The following is a 16,981-nucleotide window of genomic DNA, read 5'->3' as shown; positions in this document are numbered from 1 at the left end:
GCTGCGAGAGTAAGTTGAAATTTATATTTATGTATTATTTAATGATCTAAATAGTAATCTGCAATGTTATTTGGTTACATTTAAACATAACTAAATTATGAATAAATTTATGCAACCCAGCATAAAGTTAAATGTTGTCGTGTGAAATATGCAACGTAATGCTAATTTGTAATAGAACATTTAAATCTGTCAGTCTTAAATGTCTTCAATGTCTTAAATTGCCTGATCCATTTGCAATGTTATTGTATCATTTACGGAAGAAGATCTCGATCAATAATCGGGAGCAGCGCAGGGTGCTCTGCCATGATGCACAGTTTAAGTGCTTACGAGGAGCTCGCAGTGTCCTTGGTGGGGCCAGAAAGCCGTTCGGTCACACCCCGTGGTGAGGCCGAACCCACCCTTGAGACATGTGAGCAATGAGAAATGTGCATTGTGCAATGTGTGAATCATTAGTAAACACTGAAAATATCGTAGTTACGCATGTAATGTTATGCAATTAAAATGTATTTTGATGTTATGCAATTATAATATAATCGGATATATAATGGTGATGTACTATAGATGTTCTAATGAGGTCAAGTTAGGTCATGTTAAACCTTGTGATCACCTGTGCATATGGGGCAATGGAAAGCATTGTAAGGTTTTGAGTTGAGAAAAATTGTCATGCAATGATTTGAATTGTTAAACGTTGTTTATCAAATTAAAGGTCAAGTGGTCGTCGTCAGTGCAGTCCACTGCCACTGAACCGTCTCCAACATCGCAGGAGGCTGAAGAGGAGGAGGAGCCACTGCAGACTCCTGCTGCTGTGCTTCAGCAGGAGGAGGAGGAGGAGACAGAAGAAGGGGAGATTTTTTTTGTGGGGAGGCGGGGGAGGAAAACAACCTGCGGCCATCTCGGTTGAGATGGAAGAAGCACCGGGACCAAGCGGTGTGCAGATGGCGACACCATCATATTACAAACGCCGACCCCACGGAGGCCCAGTCAGCGTGGCGAGCAATCGCCTGCCTTGGCGGGCCAGACAGAGAGCTTGATTTCCCTGTGCAGGGAGACGGTCGCCATTGGTCGGGTCCTTATCCAGGGGTTCGCGGGATTCTCTGCGAACTGGAGCCAGGTTCCAGCATCCTGGAGCGCGTTCTGCCAGAACATCTCCAACTGGTCTTCTGAGCAGTCACATAGAAACATAGAAAATAGGTGCAGGAGTAGGCCATTCGGCCCTTCGAGCCTGCACCGTCATTCAATGAGTTCATGGCTGAACATGAAACTTCAGTACCCCATTCCTGCTTTCTCGCCATACCCCTTGATGCACAGACTGCAGGGGAGACCTTGGAGGCTATTCGGCAGCAGACAGCCGCAACCCATGCCCTACAGCATGGATTGCTGGCTGGACATGGCGCTGCACCCCAAGGTGTCGTGTCTGCTCGCAGCGAGACCCCGAGCACGCACGCGAGTACGGAGGGCAGTTTCTCCGGACTCGGAAGTAGCGCCTCAGGCTTCCGCTTCCTCTCCGACACCTCCACCACGGCAGGAAGTCTTCGGATCCCATTCTGCACGACGTCTTGGTGTCGGTCTGGGTAGACCAAAACGGGCGGGTGGGACAGGATCTGGAGGGAAACATGGCCACAGGTAGGGAGGGGGAGTGCTTCTCTATAGTTCACTTGTTTTAAAATGTTCACTTGTTATCAATTTATTATACTAGTTATTGTTATTGTTACTAAATTGGCCAATTTTATTCCAATCGTTAAATGTTCACTTATTACTTAACTGTTCACTTTTCATTCTCTGAAAAGGTCACTTGTTAGCATGACTGAAACGGTCACTTGTTAGCATGACTGAAACGGTCACTTGTTAGCATGACTGAAACGGTTAAAATGTTCAATTTCTACTAACGTTTTGGGGATTTTGAGGGAAGGGTGGGTTGGTGTGGGGGTGGGGGGTTGGAGAGAGAGAGAGAGAGAGTGTTATTCATTAGTTCTTAAAAAAATTGTTAATAAAAAAAATGTCTACAACTTTTGTATCTTCTCTCTTATTTACATAAGTTTTACAATGTACGGTTCTTCATGCAGATTTGTTTATTCTGTTTCCCCACGGATTATTAAATAACTTCACTATGTAAAAGCTATTTACTAAATAATTCCAATATATGAGATCTATTTAGCATAAATAAGGTTATTATACCTATTGAAATTCTCTGTCCCAAATTTCTGAGTACAGTTTGCTTCAATTTTACTCTCTAAATAACTCAACAATTCTCCACCCTTCCTCAGAGGCTAAAAATGGCATCCGAAGTGCCCATTTCCCCCTCCAAGGCCCTGAAAAAGCAACTATTTTTGAGCATTCTTTTGGGCCTTGCATCGGCCCAGCGAAGTGCATGCGAAGTGCTGAAACTTGGGATGTGGGCGATCATCGCAGCGATCAAAGTGGAAACTTGGGGGCCTATTTTTCCGGCGATATTTTGGGCCTCGTTTCCACTTTTTGCTCAAAATGGGCGATAGAGGTCCGTTTTGGGCCATAGATGGGCGATGTGAAGTGGAAAGTCTAGCCTATGATGTTTCTGCTTTTTAAAAAAAATATATATAAATGAGTACGCTAATAACCTAGCTCCCTTCCTGGTTTGTTCTAACCAGCCTGCTCCCTTCCCGACATTAAAAAAGTGTTAACGAACCTGCTTCCGTGACGAACCGGAAGCGTGCATGCGCAGAACGCTTCCAGTTCATTGGCGACAGTCACGTCATGAAACAATCTGAGTCACAGCCAGGAATTAATCCGTTTTGCCCCCATCTAGGTGTCAATTAATCCCAGGTTAGATTTCAGGTAAACTTCCTTCTACATTACCCTAACCTCAAAAGAGCACCAGTTGCTACACATGTTATGCAAGATCCCCATATACCACAGCGATCATCCTTGCAGCCAGTCCAATTAAATCTATGGGCTGGAATGAAAGGAAACCTGCAGTATTAACGTGGAACTTGGCAACGGAGAAGATAGATTGGACACCAGCAGGGTTTCCAGAAGATCATTCAAATAAAGCTGGTGTACAAGTTCCGTTACACCCCCAATACTAGACTTGGGTGTAAAATGAGGAACTGCTGACTTTAACAAACCAAGTGCACGAGACCTCTTGCAGTGACTTGACTGCTCGCTTTCAATGATCAAACTAATGCAGTTCCATTCATTGCAGAGCCTGTTCTACATACAGCTAGCAAAAGATAAACATTTATATTTAAAAAAAGAGACTTGCATTTATATAGTGCCTTTCACAATCACCGGATGTCCCAAAGTGCTTTACAGCCAATTAAGTATTTTTGGAGTGAAGTCACTGTTGTAATGCAGGAAACGTGGCAGCCAATTTGCGTACAGCAAGCTCCCTCAAAACAGTAATGTGATAATGACCAGATAATCTGTTTTTGTTTTGATGGAGGGATAAATATTGGCCAGGACCAGGGAAAATTCCTCTAACTCCGCTTCAAATTAGTGCCTTGTGACCTTTTGTGTCTACCCGAGAGCAGACGGGGCCTCGGTTTAACACCTCATCTGAAAGACGGCACCTCCGACAGTACAGCACTCCCTCAGTACTGTACTGGAGTGTCAGCCTAGATTTTCGTGCTCAAGTTTCTGACGTGGGTCTTGAACCCACAACCTTCTAACACAGAGACTAGAGTGCTACCACAATATTTATTAATCATCATAGGCAGTCCCTCAAAATCAAGGCTTAAGTAGTTTACTAAAGTAGGAAATGGTTGTATGAGTATGAAAGGAAGTTGCTTTATGCTTGTACCAACATGAGATAAACATCGTCACATATACAAACCATAAAGCCTTAAACAAATTACAGCCTCATCGATATCTATTTCGCCACAAAGTTTAACTTCAGCTTTACACTATGTCTGGACAGAGTGGCTTTATAACAGTATTCAGATCAATGAGCCTTCAAGGAATCATTCAGAGTTACATAACATAAGAAATAGGAGGAGTAGGCTATACGTCCCCTCGAGCCTGCTCCGCCATTTAATACAACCATGGCTGATCTGATCATGGACTCAGCTCCACTCCCCTGCCCGCTCCCCATAACCCCTTATCGTTTAAGAAACTGTCTATTTCTGTCTTAAATTTATTCAATGTCCCAGGCTTCCACAGCTCTCTGAGGCAGCGAATTCCAGAGATTTACAACCCTCAAAAAAAATTTCTCTTCATCTATTTTAAATGGGTGGCTCCTTATTCTAAGATCATGCCCCCTAGTTCTAGTCTCCCCCATCAGTGGAAACATCCTCTCTGCATCCACCTTGTCAAGCCCCCTCATAATCTTATACATTTCGATAAGATCACCTCTCATTCTTCTGAATTCCAATGAGTAGAGGCCCAACCTACTTAACCTTTCCTCATAAGTCAACCCCCTCATCCCTGGAATCAACCTAGTGAACCTTCTCTGAACTGCCTCCAAAGCAAGTACATCCTTTCGTAAATATGGAAACCAAAACTGCACGCAGTATTCCAGGTGTGGCCTCACCAATACCTTAGCTGTAGCAATACTTCCCTGCATTTATACTCCATCCCCTTTGCAATAAAGGCCAAGATACCATTGGCCTTCCTGATCACTTGCTGTACCTGCATACTATCCTTTTGCATTTCATGTACAAGTATCCCCAGGTCCCGCTGTACTGCAGCACTTTGCAATTTTTCTCCATTTATTTGATTTTTTTTTCTGCCAAAGTACATGATCTCACACTTTCCAACATTATACTCCATCTGCCAAATTTTTTCCCACTCAGCCTGTCCATATCCTTTTGCAGATTTTGTGTGTCCTCCTCACGCATTGCTTTTCCTCCCATCTTTGTATTGTCAGCAAACTTGCAATTGTATCGTTTTAATCACAGAGCTCACTCTTCTACATTATGTCAAAATTGGATTAGGGCTTTCATGTCGGACCAAGCTTTGCTTAATATACAGGAAGTAGTATTCAATGCCAATTCAGATTACAGTGAAATTGCAATGATTGAAATTACACACATGCAGGACAAAAAGGGGAGGTAGAAATGCTTCAAAATGGAGATCTGAAGAGGAGAAATGCAAAAATGAGGAAAGAGAAGCGGCCAAGGATAGAACCTTGGGACTGTACTGGAGGTGACTGAGGAGAGGGAAGAGAAGAGGGGCTGGGCTAGGGAGAAATATGAATATAAGAAATAGGAGGAGGTGGTCATTTGGCCCCTCGAGCCTGCTCTGCCATTCAGTATCATGGCTGATCTGATCTTGGCCTCAACTCCACTACCCTGCCCGCTCCCCATGACTCCCTTATCGTTCAAAACCTGTCTATCTCTATCTTAAATATATGACCCAGCCTCCACAGCTCTCTGGGGTAGATAATTCCAAAGATTCATGACCCTCAGAGAAGAAAGTCCTCATCTCAGTTTTAAATGGGCCACCCCTTATTCTGAAACTATGCCCTAGTTCTCGATTCCACAAGGGAAACATCCTCTCCGCATCTACTCTTTCAAGTCCCCTCAGAATCTTATACGTTTCAATAAGATCACCTCTCATTCTTCTAAACTCCAATGAATACAAGCCCAACCTTTCTTCATAAGACAACACCTTCATCTCAGTGAAGCTTTTCTGAACTGCTTCCAATGCAAGTATATCCCTCCTTAAACAAGGAGACCAAAACGGTACGCAGTACTCCAGGTGTGGCCTCACCAATACCCTGTACAGTTGTAGCAGGACTTCTCTACTTTTATACTCTATCCCCCTTGCAATAAAGGCCAACATTCCATTTGCCTTCCAATGTACTTGCTGTACGTGAATGCAAGCTCTCTGTGTTTCATGTACAAGGACCCTCAGATCCCTCTGTACCACAGCATTTTGTAATCTCTCCCCATTTAAATAATAATTTGCTTTATTATTCCTACCAACCTGACATTGTCCAACATTATACCCCATCTGCCAAATGTTGGCCCAATCACTTAGCCTGTCTATATCCCTTTGCAGATTCTTTGCGTCCTCCTCACAATCTGCTTTCCCACCTATCTTTGTATCATCTGTAAATTTGGCTACATTACACTCGGTCTCTTCATCCAAGTCATTAGTATAGATTGTAAATAGTTGAGGCCCCAGCACTGATCCCTGTGGCACCCTGCCAGTTACAGTTTACCAACCTGAAACTGACCCATTTATCCTGACTGTTGGGATATATGGGGGTGGGCGAAGGAAGGGAGGCTACTCACTTTGACCTGGTTTGCTTTTCAGACACGGGACAGACTTGTGGTTCAGGGTTCTTCGATTTGAAGTAGTTTGTAATGCCACCAAAGATACTCTTGATGCTGTTGATGTGTCTCTGGCTGACTTTCAAATCCTGGTCCATTTTATCCATCATCTTATCTGTTCGCTTCAGTGCTTCGCCTTGCCGTATTAGTTCCTGTGTTGCAAATAAAGCAAAAATCGACAGCAACTATTAGACTTTTTACACGAAGTTTGAATACGCTGCCCAATGTGGCAAAAATCACAAATTCAATCTTGAGAACTTTAAAAACCGAGAAAGTTAATGGTTCAAAAAATAAAAAAAAGAGGCATCGATGCCACGTAGAGTACCCAAAGAGCTAAAAACAAACCACACATGGAGCAGTTGCAGTTAGAAGCCAGAAAAGTCTCAAGGATAAATGCACTAATGTTCTTCAGTTCATTTATGGAAGTAACTGTTGGTAACTGGAAGGCTTCAATCCTGTTTCAAATTAATAAAACACACTTTCCTTTTTAAAAAACTGGTCAAAGACGATTGTCAATTTGCTAGAATTCTAAACAGCACAAAAAGTCAAAAAGCATTTGAGATCCTCTCAAATGAGGGGTGGATCCCAATGTGATTAAATGGGCTTTCATTGGGGAAAAGAAACCTTTCCTTTTTTCTATTTTTTTCCCCCCAAAATATAAAGAGGTTACAACAAATGGTACAATCAATAGACTCGGCACTTTCTTGTTTCAACACAACTGTGCAGAATGCTCCTCAGCCATTCTATGAGTTTCTAGTTTTGTTTTTTCTTTAAAGAATGTCGGCGGAGAGGGGGGAAGGAGGAAGGAAGGGAGGGGGAGGAAGATAAGATGCTCGGTGTCAGATATGGTAGATGGGGGAAAATGCAGTAGATGTGGTGTACATGGACTTTCACAGCCTTTGAGAAGGTATCACAAAGAAGACTAGTGGAGAAGATTAAAGGTACAGGTAGAAGGTCCGAAATCTGGGCTTCGAAAAACCGGAACTGTCCGAAAGCTGGACATTGTGCAAATGGCAAGAGTCGTTGTCCGGAATCCAGAAATATTTCCCAAAAACCGGATTTTAAGCTGAACATACCTTTTTCAAACATGAACGCAAAAAAAAAAATACACAAACCGGCCCGGCCTCAAGGTTGCCGGATTTGGGCCATTGGATGTAATGCTCTGAAATCCAGAAATACACGAAAGTCGGCCCAAGGGTTTCCGGATTCGGGACGTCAGATTTCTCCTCTGAAATTCGGGAAAAAAACAAAACTGGAATGGCCTTGGTCCAGAGATTTCCGGATGTTGTGCCTGTATATGGAATTAAAACTGGTTCGCAGGGAGAAAACAGGAGGAGTTTATAGGTAGCTTTGTCAGAGTGATTAGAAGTGGAACAGCAGTCTCCCACCGGTTTCTGCTCTGGAACTGCACGTTTGCTGCATCCATCCTCAATTTGGTTATAGGGGCGAGATGGATTGGTGTCCAAGTTGGCAGACACTAAAATAGATGGAATAAATAATTAATTCTGAAGCATCAAAGGAAGCGGTGAACGGATATTGATAAGATGGTGAATGGGTAAACAAGCGAGATGGAATTCAGGGTCAATATGTAAATGTGAGAAATGAGAAAGAATTTATGTAGCGCCTTTCACGACCACTGGACATCCCAAAGCGCTTTACAGCCAATGAGGTACTTTTGGAGTGCAGTCACTGTTGTAATGTGGGAAACATGGCAGCCAATTTATGCACAGCAAGCTCCCACAGACTGCAATGTGATAATGACCAGATAATCTGCTTTTATGTTGATTCAGCGATAAATAACTCCGCTGCTCTTCTTCAAAATACCACTGGATCTTTTACGTCCATCTGAAGGGGGGCGGGGAGGGGGGGTGGCGCCTCGGTTCAACGTCTCATCCAAAAGACAGCACCTCTGGCAGGGCAGTATTCCCTCAGCACTGCAGTGGGAATGTCAGCCTAGATTTATGTGCTCAGGATCCTGGAGTGGGACTTGAACCCACAACCTTCTGGCTCAGATGTGAATATGCTACCCACTGAGCCACAGCTGACAATTGGCATATGATTTGGTTTAAAAACAATAAATATACTTTGAATGGGGGAAGGCTCGACGATGTGGAACAGTGGAGATATTTGGGGTTTCAGGTTCACAAGATCTTAAAAGCAGAATCTTAACTGGATAAAGGCCTTAAAAATAGCTGAGGTTCATGGCAAGAGATACAGAATATAAAAGTGGAGAGGTAATGGTGTATCTGTACAAATCTTAATAAGACCACCGTTTGAGTATGGTGTACACACCAGGGTTGTGTCTCAGAATAAGGGGTCGGCCATTTAGGACTGAGACAAGGAGAAATTTCTTTACTCAGGAGGGTGGTGAATGTTTAGAATTCTCTACCCCAGAGGGCTGTGGATGCTCAGTCTTTTAGTATATTCAAGACAGAGATAATCTGTTTTTTGGATATTAAGGGAATCAAGGGATATGAGGATAGTGCGGGAAGGTGGAGTTGAGGTCGAAGATCAGCCAGAATCTCATTGAATGGCGGAGCAGGTTCAAGGGAAATGGCCTACTCCTGCTCCTAATTCTTATGTTCTTATGATAAAATGATGGGGCAGAGTGGATAGAAACAGACGGTCTCCAGTGATTGAGGAGTCCAGAACAAGGGGATATAGACACAAGATTAAATGTAATACAGAGGGTTGAGAGGCTCTACCTCTTTGGAAAGCACTACCAAAGTTAGTGATTGAAGTGGAGACCATGTCAACATCGGTTGGATGGATGATTGACGGGAAAGGGTAGAGGGGGACATGGAAGAGGACAGACTCAGGATTAAGACTAACGCTCGGAGGGGAAAATGCCAACACAGATTGGTTCGACTGAATGGCATGCTTCCATGTTGCAAGTGATTCATTGATTTGACTAAACATGCCAATCAGAGTAACTAACCTGTTAGTTTGGAGTTACTCAAACCTAGATTGACCGACTCAGCTTAAGACTGAGATTGAACCAGAGACCTTTCTTCTCTGTGGGGTCCATGGGGTTCATTTACACTGAGGCATTTGTGGTCCTCCAGCACAGCATTTAAAAAAAAATCAATTTTGTTCAGTAGTTTTACAAATGTCGTCTTGGGATTTGAACTGAATGTCTTTTAAGAGACTAGTATTAACCTTTCTCAAACCCCTAACCAACCTCCAACCCCTACCAGAAGAGCCGAGGGCCTAGGGACAGCACAGGCCAGCACACACTGCGATATGTGTGCGCATTAGGCTCGTGCAGCAGAGCAGGTCTCCAGTCGTCCTGGGTAACCCTTGCCACTGGATAAAGGCCGAGCTCTGTCAAGCCCGTGTGGTGGCTGATGTGCAATGGTCACCATACGTTAAAAAAATCCACCCACAGACATCTTCCACCCCCTCAATTGGAGTTCAGGACTGGAACATCGGGTCCTTCATTGAAACATCTGTGAACTCATGTGGAAGCAAGTCATCCTCGTTTAAGGGACTGCCGATGACAATTTTATACATGTCGTAGGCACAAGAGTTGGGCGAACCAGATATTAATCGTACCATTAACTGTTTCCTCGTTGAAGTGATAGGTATAGGGAAGCTGTCTGGGTGTACATATAGTTTATATTGTAGAGAGATACAACTAAGTATTACCTGCACTCACAACTGGTTATAACACTGCCTGAACAGTAGAATGCAAGTTTTTGTCCATGTGAAACTTCAAGTATGTTCCCAGCTCATCACCAGTAAATGACCCGACTAATATTAAAAAGAAAATATTTATCTATAAAATGCCCTTATCATTCCCTTACAAAGATCTACATGCTCGGTAAACAGTTAAAGAAAGCAAGGTTTCCACTGCTTTCTGACCTTCAATGAATATTGAAGTACAGTAGATTTCTTTGAGAAGGCTGCACCCCATTTTATGATCAATGTGTGCTTACAGAACGAACATAGAATCATACAGCACAGAAGGAGGCCATTTAGCCCATTATGCCTATACCAGCTCTTTAAAAAGAGCTTTCCAATTAGTGCCACTTCCCTGCTGTTTCCACATAGCCCTGCAATTTTTCTACTTCAAGTATATATCCAAATTCCTTTTGAAAGCTATGACTGAATCTGCTTCCACCACCATTTCAAGCATCGTATTAACTCACTACATAATTAAAAATCTCATCACCATATTCTTTTGATAATTACCTTCAATGTGTCCTCTGGTGGGAGTTTCTCCTTACTTACTCTCCAGGAACCCTCCCCACCCCAGCCCCCCACCCCACATACACACACCCCTCCCCCGGAGCTCCCCCCCCCCCCACACATACCCACTCCTCCCCACACACCTCTCCCCTCAGCTCCCCCCCACACACCTCTCCCCTCAGCTCCCCCCCACACACCCCTCCCCCTCAGCTCCCCCCCCACACACAGCCCACTCCCCCCCACACACCTCTCCCCTTGGCTCCCTCCTCCCCCTCAGCTCCCCCCCCCCCACACACAGCCCACTCCCCCCCACACACCTCTCCCCTCAGCTCCCACCCACACACCCCTCCACACACCCCCCTCCGTCCCCCCCTCCACACATCTCTCTCGCCCTCAGCACCCCCCCCCACACACCCCTCTCCCCATCAGTCTCGCCCACCCCACCTCCCCCCCCCCACACACACACACACACTCCCCCAGACACCCCCCACCACACACACGCCCTCCCCCAGTCTCCAACCCCCCTCCACACACACACCATCCCCCAGTCTTTACCCCCCCCACACACCCCTCTCCCCCTCAGCTCCCCCATAACACACCCCTCCCCCCCTCAGTCTCCCCCCACACCCCTCCCCCCTCACACACCCCTCTCCCCCAGTCGCCCACCCCACACCCCACTCCCCCCCCCTCAGTCTCCCCCCCCCCTCAGTCTCCTCCCCCACACACACACACACACCCTCCCCTCAGTTCCCAACCTCCCCGAGTTCCCCCACACACCCTCCCCCTCAGTTTCCCCCTCCCCCCACACTCTCCCCCAGTTATCACCCACACACACACTTCCCCTCAGTTCCCCCCCCCAACACACACACACTCCCCCTCAGTCCCCCCCCACACACACACACCCTCAGTTCCCCTCCCCACACACCCTCCCCCTCAGTTCCCAACCTCCCCCACACACACTCTCCCCCTCAGTTTTCCCCTTCCCCCAAGTTTCCCCCCACACACACACCCTCCCCCTCAGTTATCCCCTGCCACACACACCCTCCCCCCCCAGTCTCCCCCCACACACACACCCTCCTCCCCCAGTCTCCCCCCACACACACAAACACCCTAACCCCCTCAGTCTCCCCCCACACACACACCCTTCCCCCCAGTCTCCCCCCACACACACAGACCCTCCCCCCCTCAGACACCCCCCACCCCCTCAGTCTCCCCCCACACACACACACCCTCCCCCCCCTCAGTCTCCCCCCACACACACACACACCCTCCCCACACACACACACACACACACCTTCCCCCCCCCTCAGTCTCCCCCACACACACCCTCCCCCCCTCAGACATACATCCCCCCTCAGTCTCCCCCCACACACATCCCCCCCTCAGTCTCCCCCCACACACATCCCCCCCTCAGTCTCCCCCCACACACACATCCCCCCCCTCAGTCTCCCCCCCCTCAGTCTGCCCCCACACACACATCCCCCCCCTCAGTCTCCCCCCCTCAGTCTGCCCCCACACACATCCCCCCCCTCAGTCTGCCCCCACACACACATCCCCCCCCTCAGTCTGCCCCCACACACACATCCCCCCCTCAGTCTGCCCCCACACACACATCCCCCCCCTCAGTCTGCCCCCACACACACATCCCCCCCCTCAGTCTGCCCCCACACACACATCCCCCCCCTCAGTCTCTCCCCACACACACATCGCCCCTCAGTCTCCCCCCACACACACATCCCCCCATAGTCTCCCCCCACACACACACATCTCCCCCCTCAGTCTCCCCCCACACACACATCCCCCCACAGTCTCCCCCCACACACACATCCCCCCAGTCTCCCCACACACACATCCGCCCTCAGTCTCCCCCCACAAACCCCCTTCCCCCCCCAGTCTTCCCCCCTCCACGCACACCCTTCCCCCCAGTCCCCCGCCCCACGCAGTCTTCCCCCACACACCCCGTCCCTTGGTGAGGCCACACCTGGAGTATTGTGTACAGTTTTGGTCTCCTAACTCGAGGAAGGACATTCTTGCGATTGAGGGAGTGCAGCGAAGGTTCACCAGACTGATTCCCGGGATGGCGGGTCTGACATATCAAGAAAGACTGGATCAACTGGTCCTGTATTCACTGGAGTTCAGAAGAATGAGAGGGGACCTCATAGAAACGTTTAAAATTCTGACGGGTTTAGACAGGTTAGATGCAGGAAGAATGTTCCCGATGTTGGGGAAGTCCAGATCCAGGGGACACAGTCTAAGGATAAGGGGTAAGCCATTTAGGACCGAGATGAGGAGAAACTTTTTCACCCAGAGAGTGGTGAACCTGTGGAATTCTCTACCACAGAAAGTAGTTGAGGCCAATTCACTAAATATATTCAACAAGGAGTTAGGTGTAGTCCTTACTACTAGGGGGATCAAGGGGTATGGCGAGAAAGCAGGAATGGGGTATTGAAGTTGCGTGTTCAGCCATGAATTCATTGAATGGCGGTGCAGGCTAGAAGGGCCGAATGGCCTACTCCTGCACCTATTTTCTATGTCTATGTCCCCCCTCAGTCTTCCCCCCCCCACACACCCTCCCCCAGTCTTCCCCCCCACCCCCCAAACACCCCTCTCCCCCTCAGTCTCGCCCACCCACACATAAACCCCGTCCTAGTCTTGCCTTCCCCACACACCCCCCCTCCCCACCCCTCCCCCCCCCCACACACACACCTCCCCCTCAGTTCCCCCCCCACCCCCTCAGTTCCCCCCCACCACACCCCCCCCTCAGTCCCCCCCCACCCCCTCAGTTCCCCCCCACCACACCCCCCCCTCCCCCAGTCCCCCCACACCCCACCCCCTCCCACTCAGTCCTCCCCCCTCAGTCCTCCCCCCACACCCCCCTCCTCCCCCTCAGTCCTCCCCCCACACCCCCCTCCTCCCCCTCAGTCCTCCCCCCACACACCCCCCCTCCCCCTCAGTTCCCCCATACACACCCCCTCCCCCTCAGTTCCCCCCCACACACCCTCAGTTCCCCCCCCACACAGTTCCCACCCCACACACCCTCCCCCTCAGTTCCCCCCCCCACACACACCCTCCCCCTCAGTTCCCCCCCCCACACACCCTCCCCCTCAGTTCTCCCCCACAGACACCCTCCCCCTCAGTTCCCCCCCACACACACCCTCCCCCTCAGTTCCCCCCCCACACACACCCTCCCCCTCAGTTCCCCCCCCCCACACACCCTCCCCCAGTTCCCCCCCCACACACCCCCTCCCCCTCAGTCCACCCCCCACACACACCCTCCCCCTCAGTCCACCCCCCACACACACCCTCCCCCTCAGTCCACCCCCCACAAACCCCTCTCCCTCAGCTCCCCCATAACACACCCCTCCCCCCTCAGTCTCCCCCCCACACACACCCCTCTCCCCCAGTCGCCCACCCCACACCCCACTCCCCCCCCCTCAGTCTCCTCCCCCACACACACACACACACCCTCCCCTCAGTTCCCAACCTCCCCGAGTTCCCCCACACACCCTCCCCCTCAGTTTCCCCCTCCCCCCACACTCTCCCCCAGTTATCACCCACACACACACTTCCCCTCAGTTCCCACCCCCAACACACACACACTCCCCCTCAGTCCCCCCCACACACACACACCCCTCAGTTCCCCTCCCCACACACCCTCCCCCTCAGTTCCCAACCTCCCCCACACACACTCTCCCCCTCAGTTTTCCCCTTCCCCCAAGTTTCCCCCCACACACACCCTCCCCCTCAGTTATCCCCTGCCACACACACCCTCCCCCCCCAGTCTCCCCCCACACACACACACACCCTCCTCCCCCAGTCTCCCCCCACACACACACCCTTCCCCCCAGTCTCCCCCCACACACACAGACCCTCCCCCCCTCAGTCTCCCCCCACACACACACACCCTCCCCCCCCTCAGTCTCCCCCCACACACACACACACCCTCCACACACACACACACACACCTTCCCCCCCCCCTCAGTCTCCCCCCACACACACCCTCCCCCCCTCAGACATACATCCCCCCTCAGTCTCCCCCCACACACATCCCCCCCTCAGTCTCCCCCCCACACACACATCCCCCACCTCAGTCTCCCCCCCCTCAGTCTGCCCCCACACACACATCCCCCCCTCAGTCTGCCCCCACACACACATCCCCCCCCTCAGTCTGCCCCCACACACACATCCCCCCCTCAGTCTGCCACCACACACACATCCCCCCCCTCAGTCTGCCCCCACACACACACATCCCCCCCCCTCAGTCTCCCCCCACACACACACATCCCCCCTCCGTCTTCCCCACACACACATCCCCCCCCTCAGTCTCCCCCCACACACACATCCCCCCTCAGTCTCTCCCCACACACACATCGCCCCTCAGTCTCCCCCCACACACACATCCCCCCATAGTCTCCCCCCACACACACATCTCCCCCTCAGTCTCCCCCCACACACACATCCCCCCACAGTCTCCCCCACACACACATCCCCCCAGTCTCCCCACACACACATCCGCCCTCAGTCTCCCCCCACACACCCCCTTCCCCCCCCAGTCTTCCCCCCTCCACGCACACCCTTCCCCCCAGTCCCCCGCCCCACGCAGTCTTCCCCCACACACCCCGTCCCTTGGTGAGGCCACACCTGGAGTATTGTGTACAGTTTTGGTCTCCTAACTCGAGGAAGGACATTCTTGCGATTGAGGGAGTGCAGCGAAGGTTCACCAGACTGATTCCCGGGATGGCGGGTCTGACATATCAAGAAAGACTGGATCAACTGGTCCTGTATTCACTGGAGTTCAGAAGAATGAGAGGGGACCTCATAGAAACGTTTAAAATTCTGACGGGTTTAGACAGGTTAGATGCAGGAAGAATGTTCCCGATGTTGGGGAAGTCCAGAACCAGGGGTCACAGTCTAAGGATAAGGGGTAAGCCATTTAGGACCGAGATGAGGAGAAACTTTTTCACCCAGAGAGTGGTGAACCTGTGGAATTCTCTACCACAGAAAGTAGTTGAGGCCAATTCACTAAATATATTCAACAAGGAGTTAGGTGTAGTCCTTACTACTAGGGGGATCAAGGGGTATGGCGAGAAAGCAGGAATGGGGTACTGAAGTTGCGTGTTCAGCCATGAATTCATTGAATGGCGGTGCAGGCTAGAAGGGCCGAATGGCCTACTCCTGCACCTATTTTCTATGTCTATGTCCCCCCTCAGTCTCCTCCCCCACACACACACACACACACCCTCCCCTCAGTTCCCAACCTCCCCGAGTTCCCCCACACACCCTCCCCTCAGTTTCCCCCTCCCCCCACACACACTTCCCCTCAGTTCCCCCCCCCAACACACACACACTCCCCCTCAGTCCCCCCCACACACACACACCCTCAGTTCCCCTCCCCACACACCCTCCCCCTCAGTTCCCAACCTCCCCCACACACACTCTCCCCCTCAGTTTTCCCCTTCCCCCAAGTTTCCCCCCACACACACACCCTCCCCCTCAGTTATCCCCTGCCACACACACCCTCCCCCCGCAGTCTCCCCCCACACACACACCCTCCTCCCCCAGTCTCCCCCCACACACACACACCTCCCCCAGTCTCCCCCCACACACACACACCCTCCTCCCCCAGTCTCCCCCCACACACACAAACACCCTAACCCCCTCAGTCTCCCCCCACACACACACCCTTCCCCCCAGTCTCCCCCCACACACAGACCCTCCCCCCTCAGACACCCCCCACCCCCTCAGTCTCCCCCCACACACACACACCCTCCACACACCCTCCCCCCCCTCAGTCTCCCCCCACACACACACACCCTCCCCACACACACACACCTTCCCCCCCCTCAGTCTCCCCCACACACACCCTCCCCCCCTCAGACATACATCCCCCCTCAGTCTCCCCCCACACACATCCCCCCTCAGTCTCCCCCCACACACACATCCCCCCCCTCAGTCTCCCCCCCCCCCCTCAGTCTGCCCCCACACACACATCCCCCCCCTCAGTCTGCCCCCACACACACATCCCCCCCTCAGTCTGCCCCCACACACACATCCCCCCCCTCAGTCTGCCCCCACACACACATCCCCCCCCTCAGTCTGCCCCCACACACACATCCCCCCCTCAGTCTGCCCCCACACACACATCCCCCCTCAGTCTGCCCCCACACACACATCGCCCCTCAGTCTCCCCCCACACACACATCTCCCCCCTCAGTCTCCCCCCACACACACATCCCCCCACAGTCTCCCCCCACACACACATCCCCCCAGTCTCCCCACACACACATCCGCCCTCAGTCTCCCCCCACACACCCCCCTTCCCCCCCCAGTCTTCCCCCCTCCACGCACACCCTTCCCCCAGTCCCCCCGCCCCACGCAGTCTTCCCCCACACACCCCGTCCCTTGGTGGGGCCACACCTGGAGTATTGTGTACAGTTTTGGTCTCCTAACTCGAGGAAGGACATTCTTGCGATTGAGGGAGTGCAGCGAAGGTTCACCAGACTGATTCCCGGGATGGCGGGTCTGACATATCAAGAAAG

The 16,981-nt window shown here is 51.1% G+C and overlaps 1 protein-coding gene across 1 annotated transcript in view; it reads right to left on the bottom strand.

Annotated features, from left to right (window-relative positions):
- Positions 1–16,981, bottom strand: part of snap29 (synaptosome associated protein 29) — a 49,101-nt gene that overhangs the window by 26,930 nt on the left and 5,190 nt on the right. The window contains exon 2 of the mRNA XM_070888051.1: positions 6,213–6,403. Coding sequence (XP_070744152.1) covers positions 6,213–6,403 — 191 coding nt within the window. The remainder of the gene's footprint in view (positions 1–6,212; positions 6,404–16,981) is intronic.

Source organism: Pristiophorus japonicus, chromosome 8 (genome assembly GCF_044704955.1).
Source record: "Pristiophorus japonicus isolate sPriJap1 chromosome 8, sPriJap1.hap1, whole genome shotgun sequence".
Lineage (NCBI taxonomy): Eukaryota > Metazoa > Chordata > Chondrichthyes > Pristiophoridae > Pristiophorus > Pristiophorus japonicus.
This window is presented reverse-complemented; position numbering and strand designations above follow the sequence as displayed.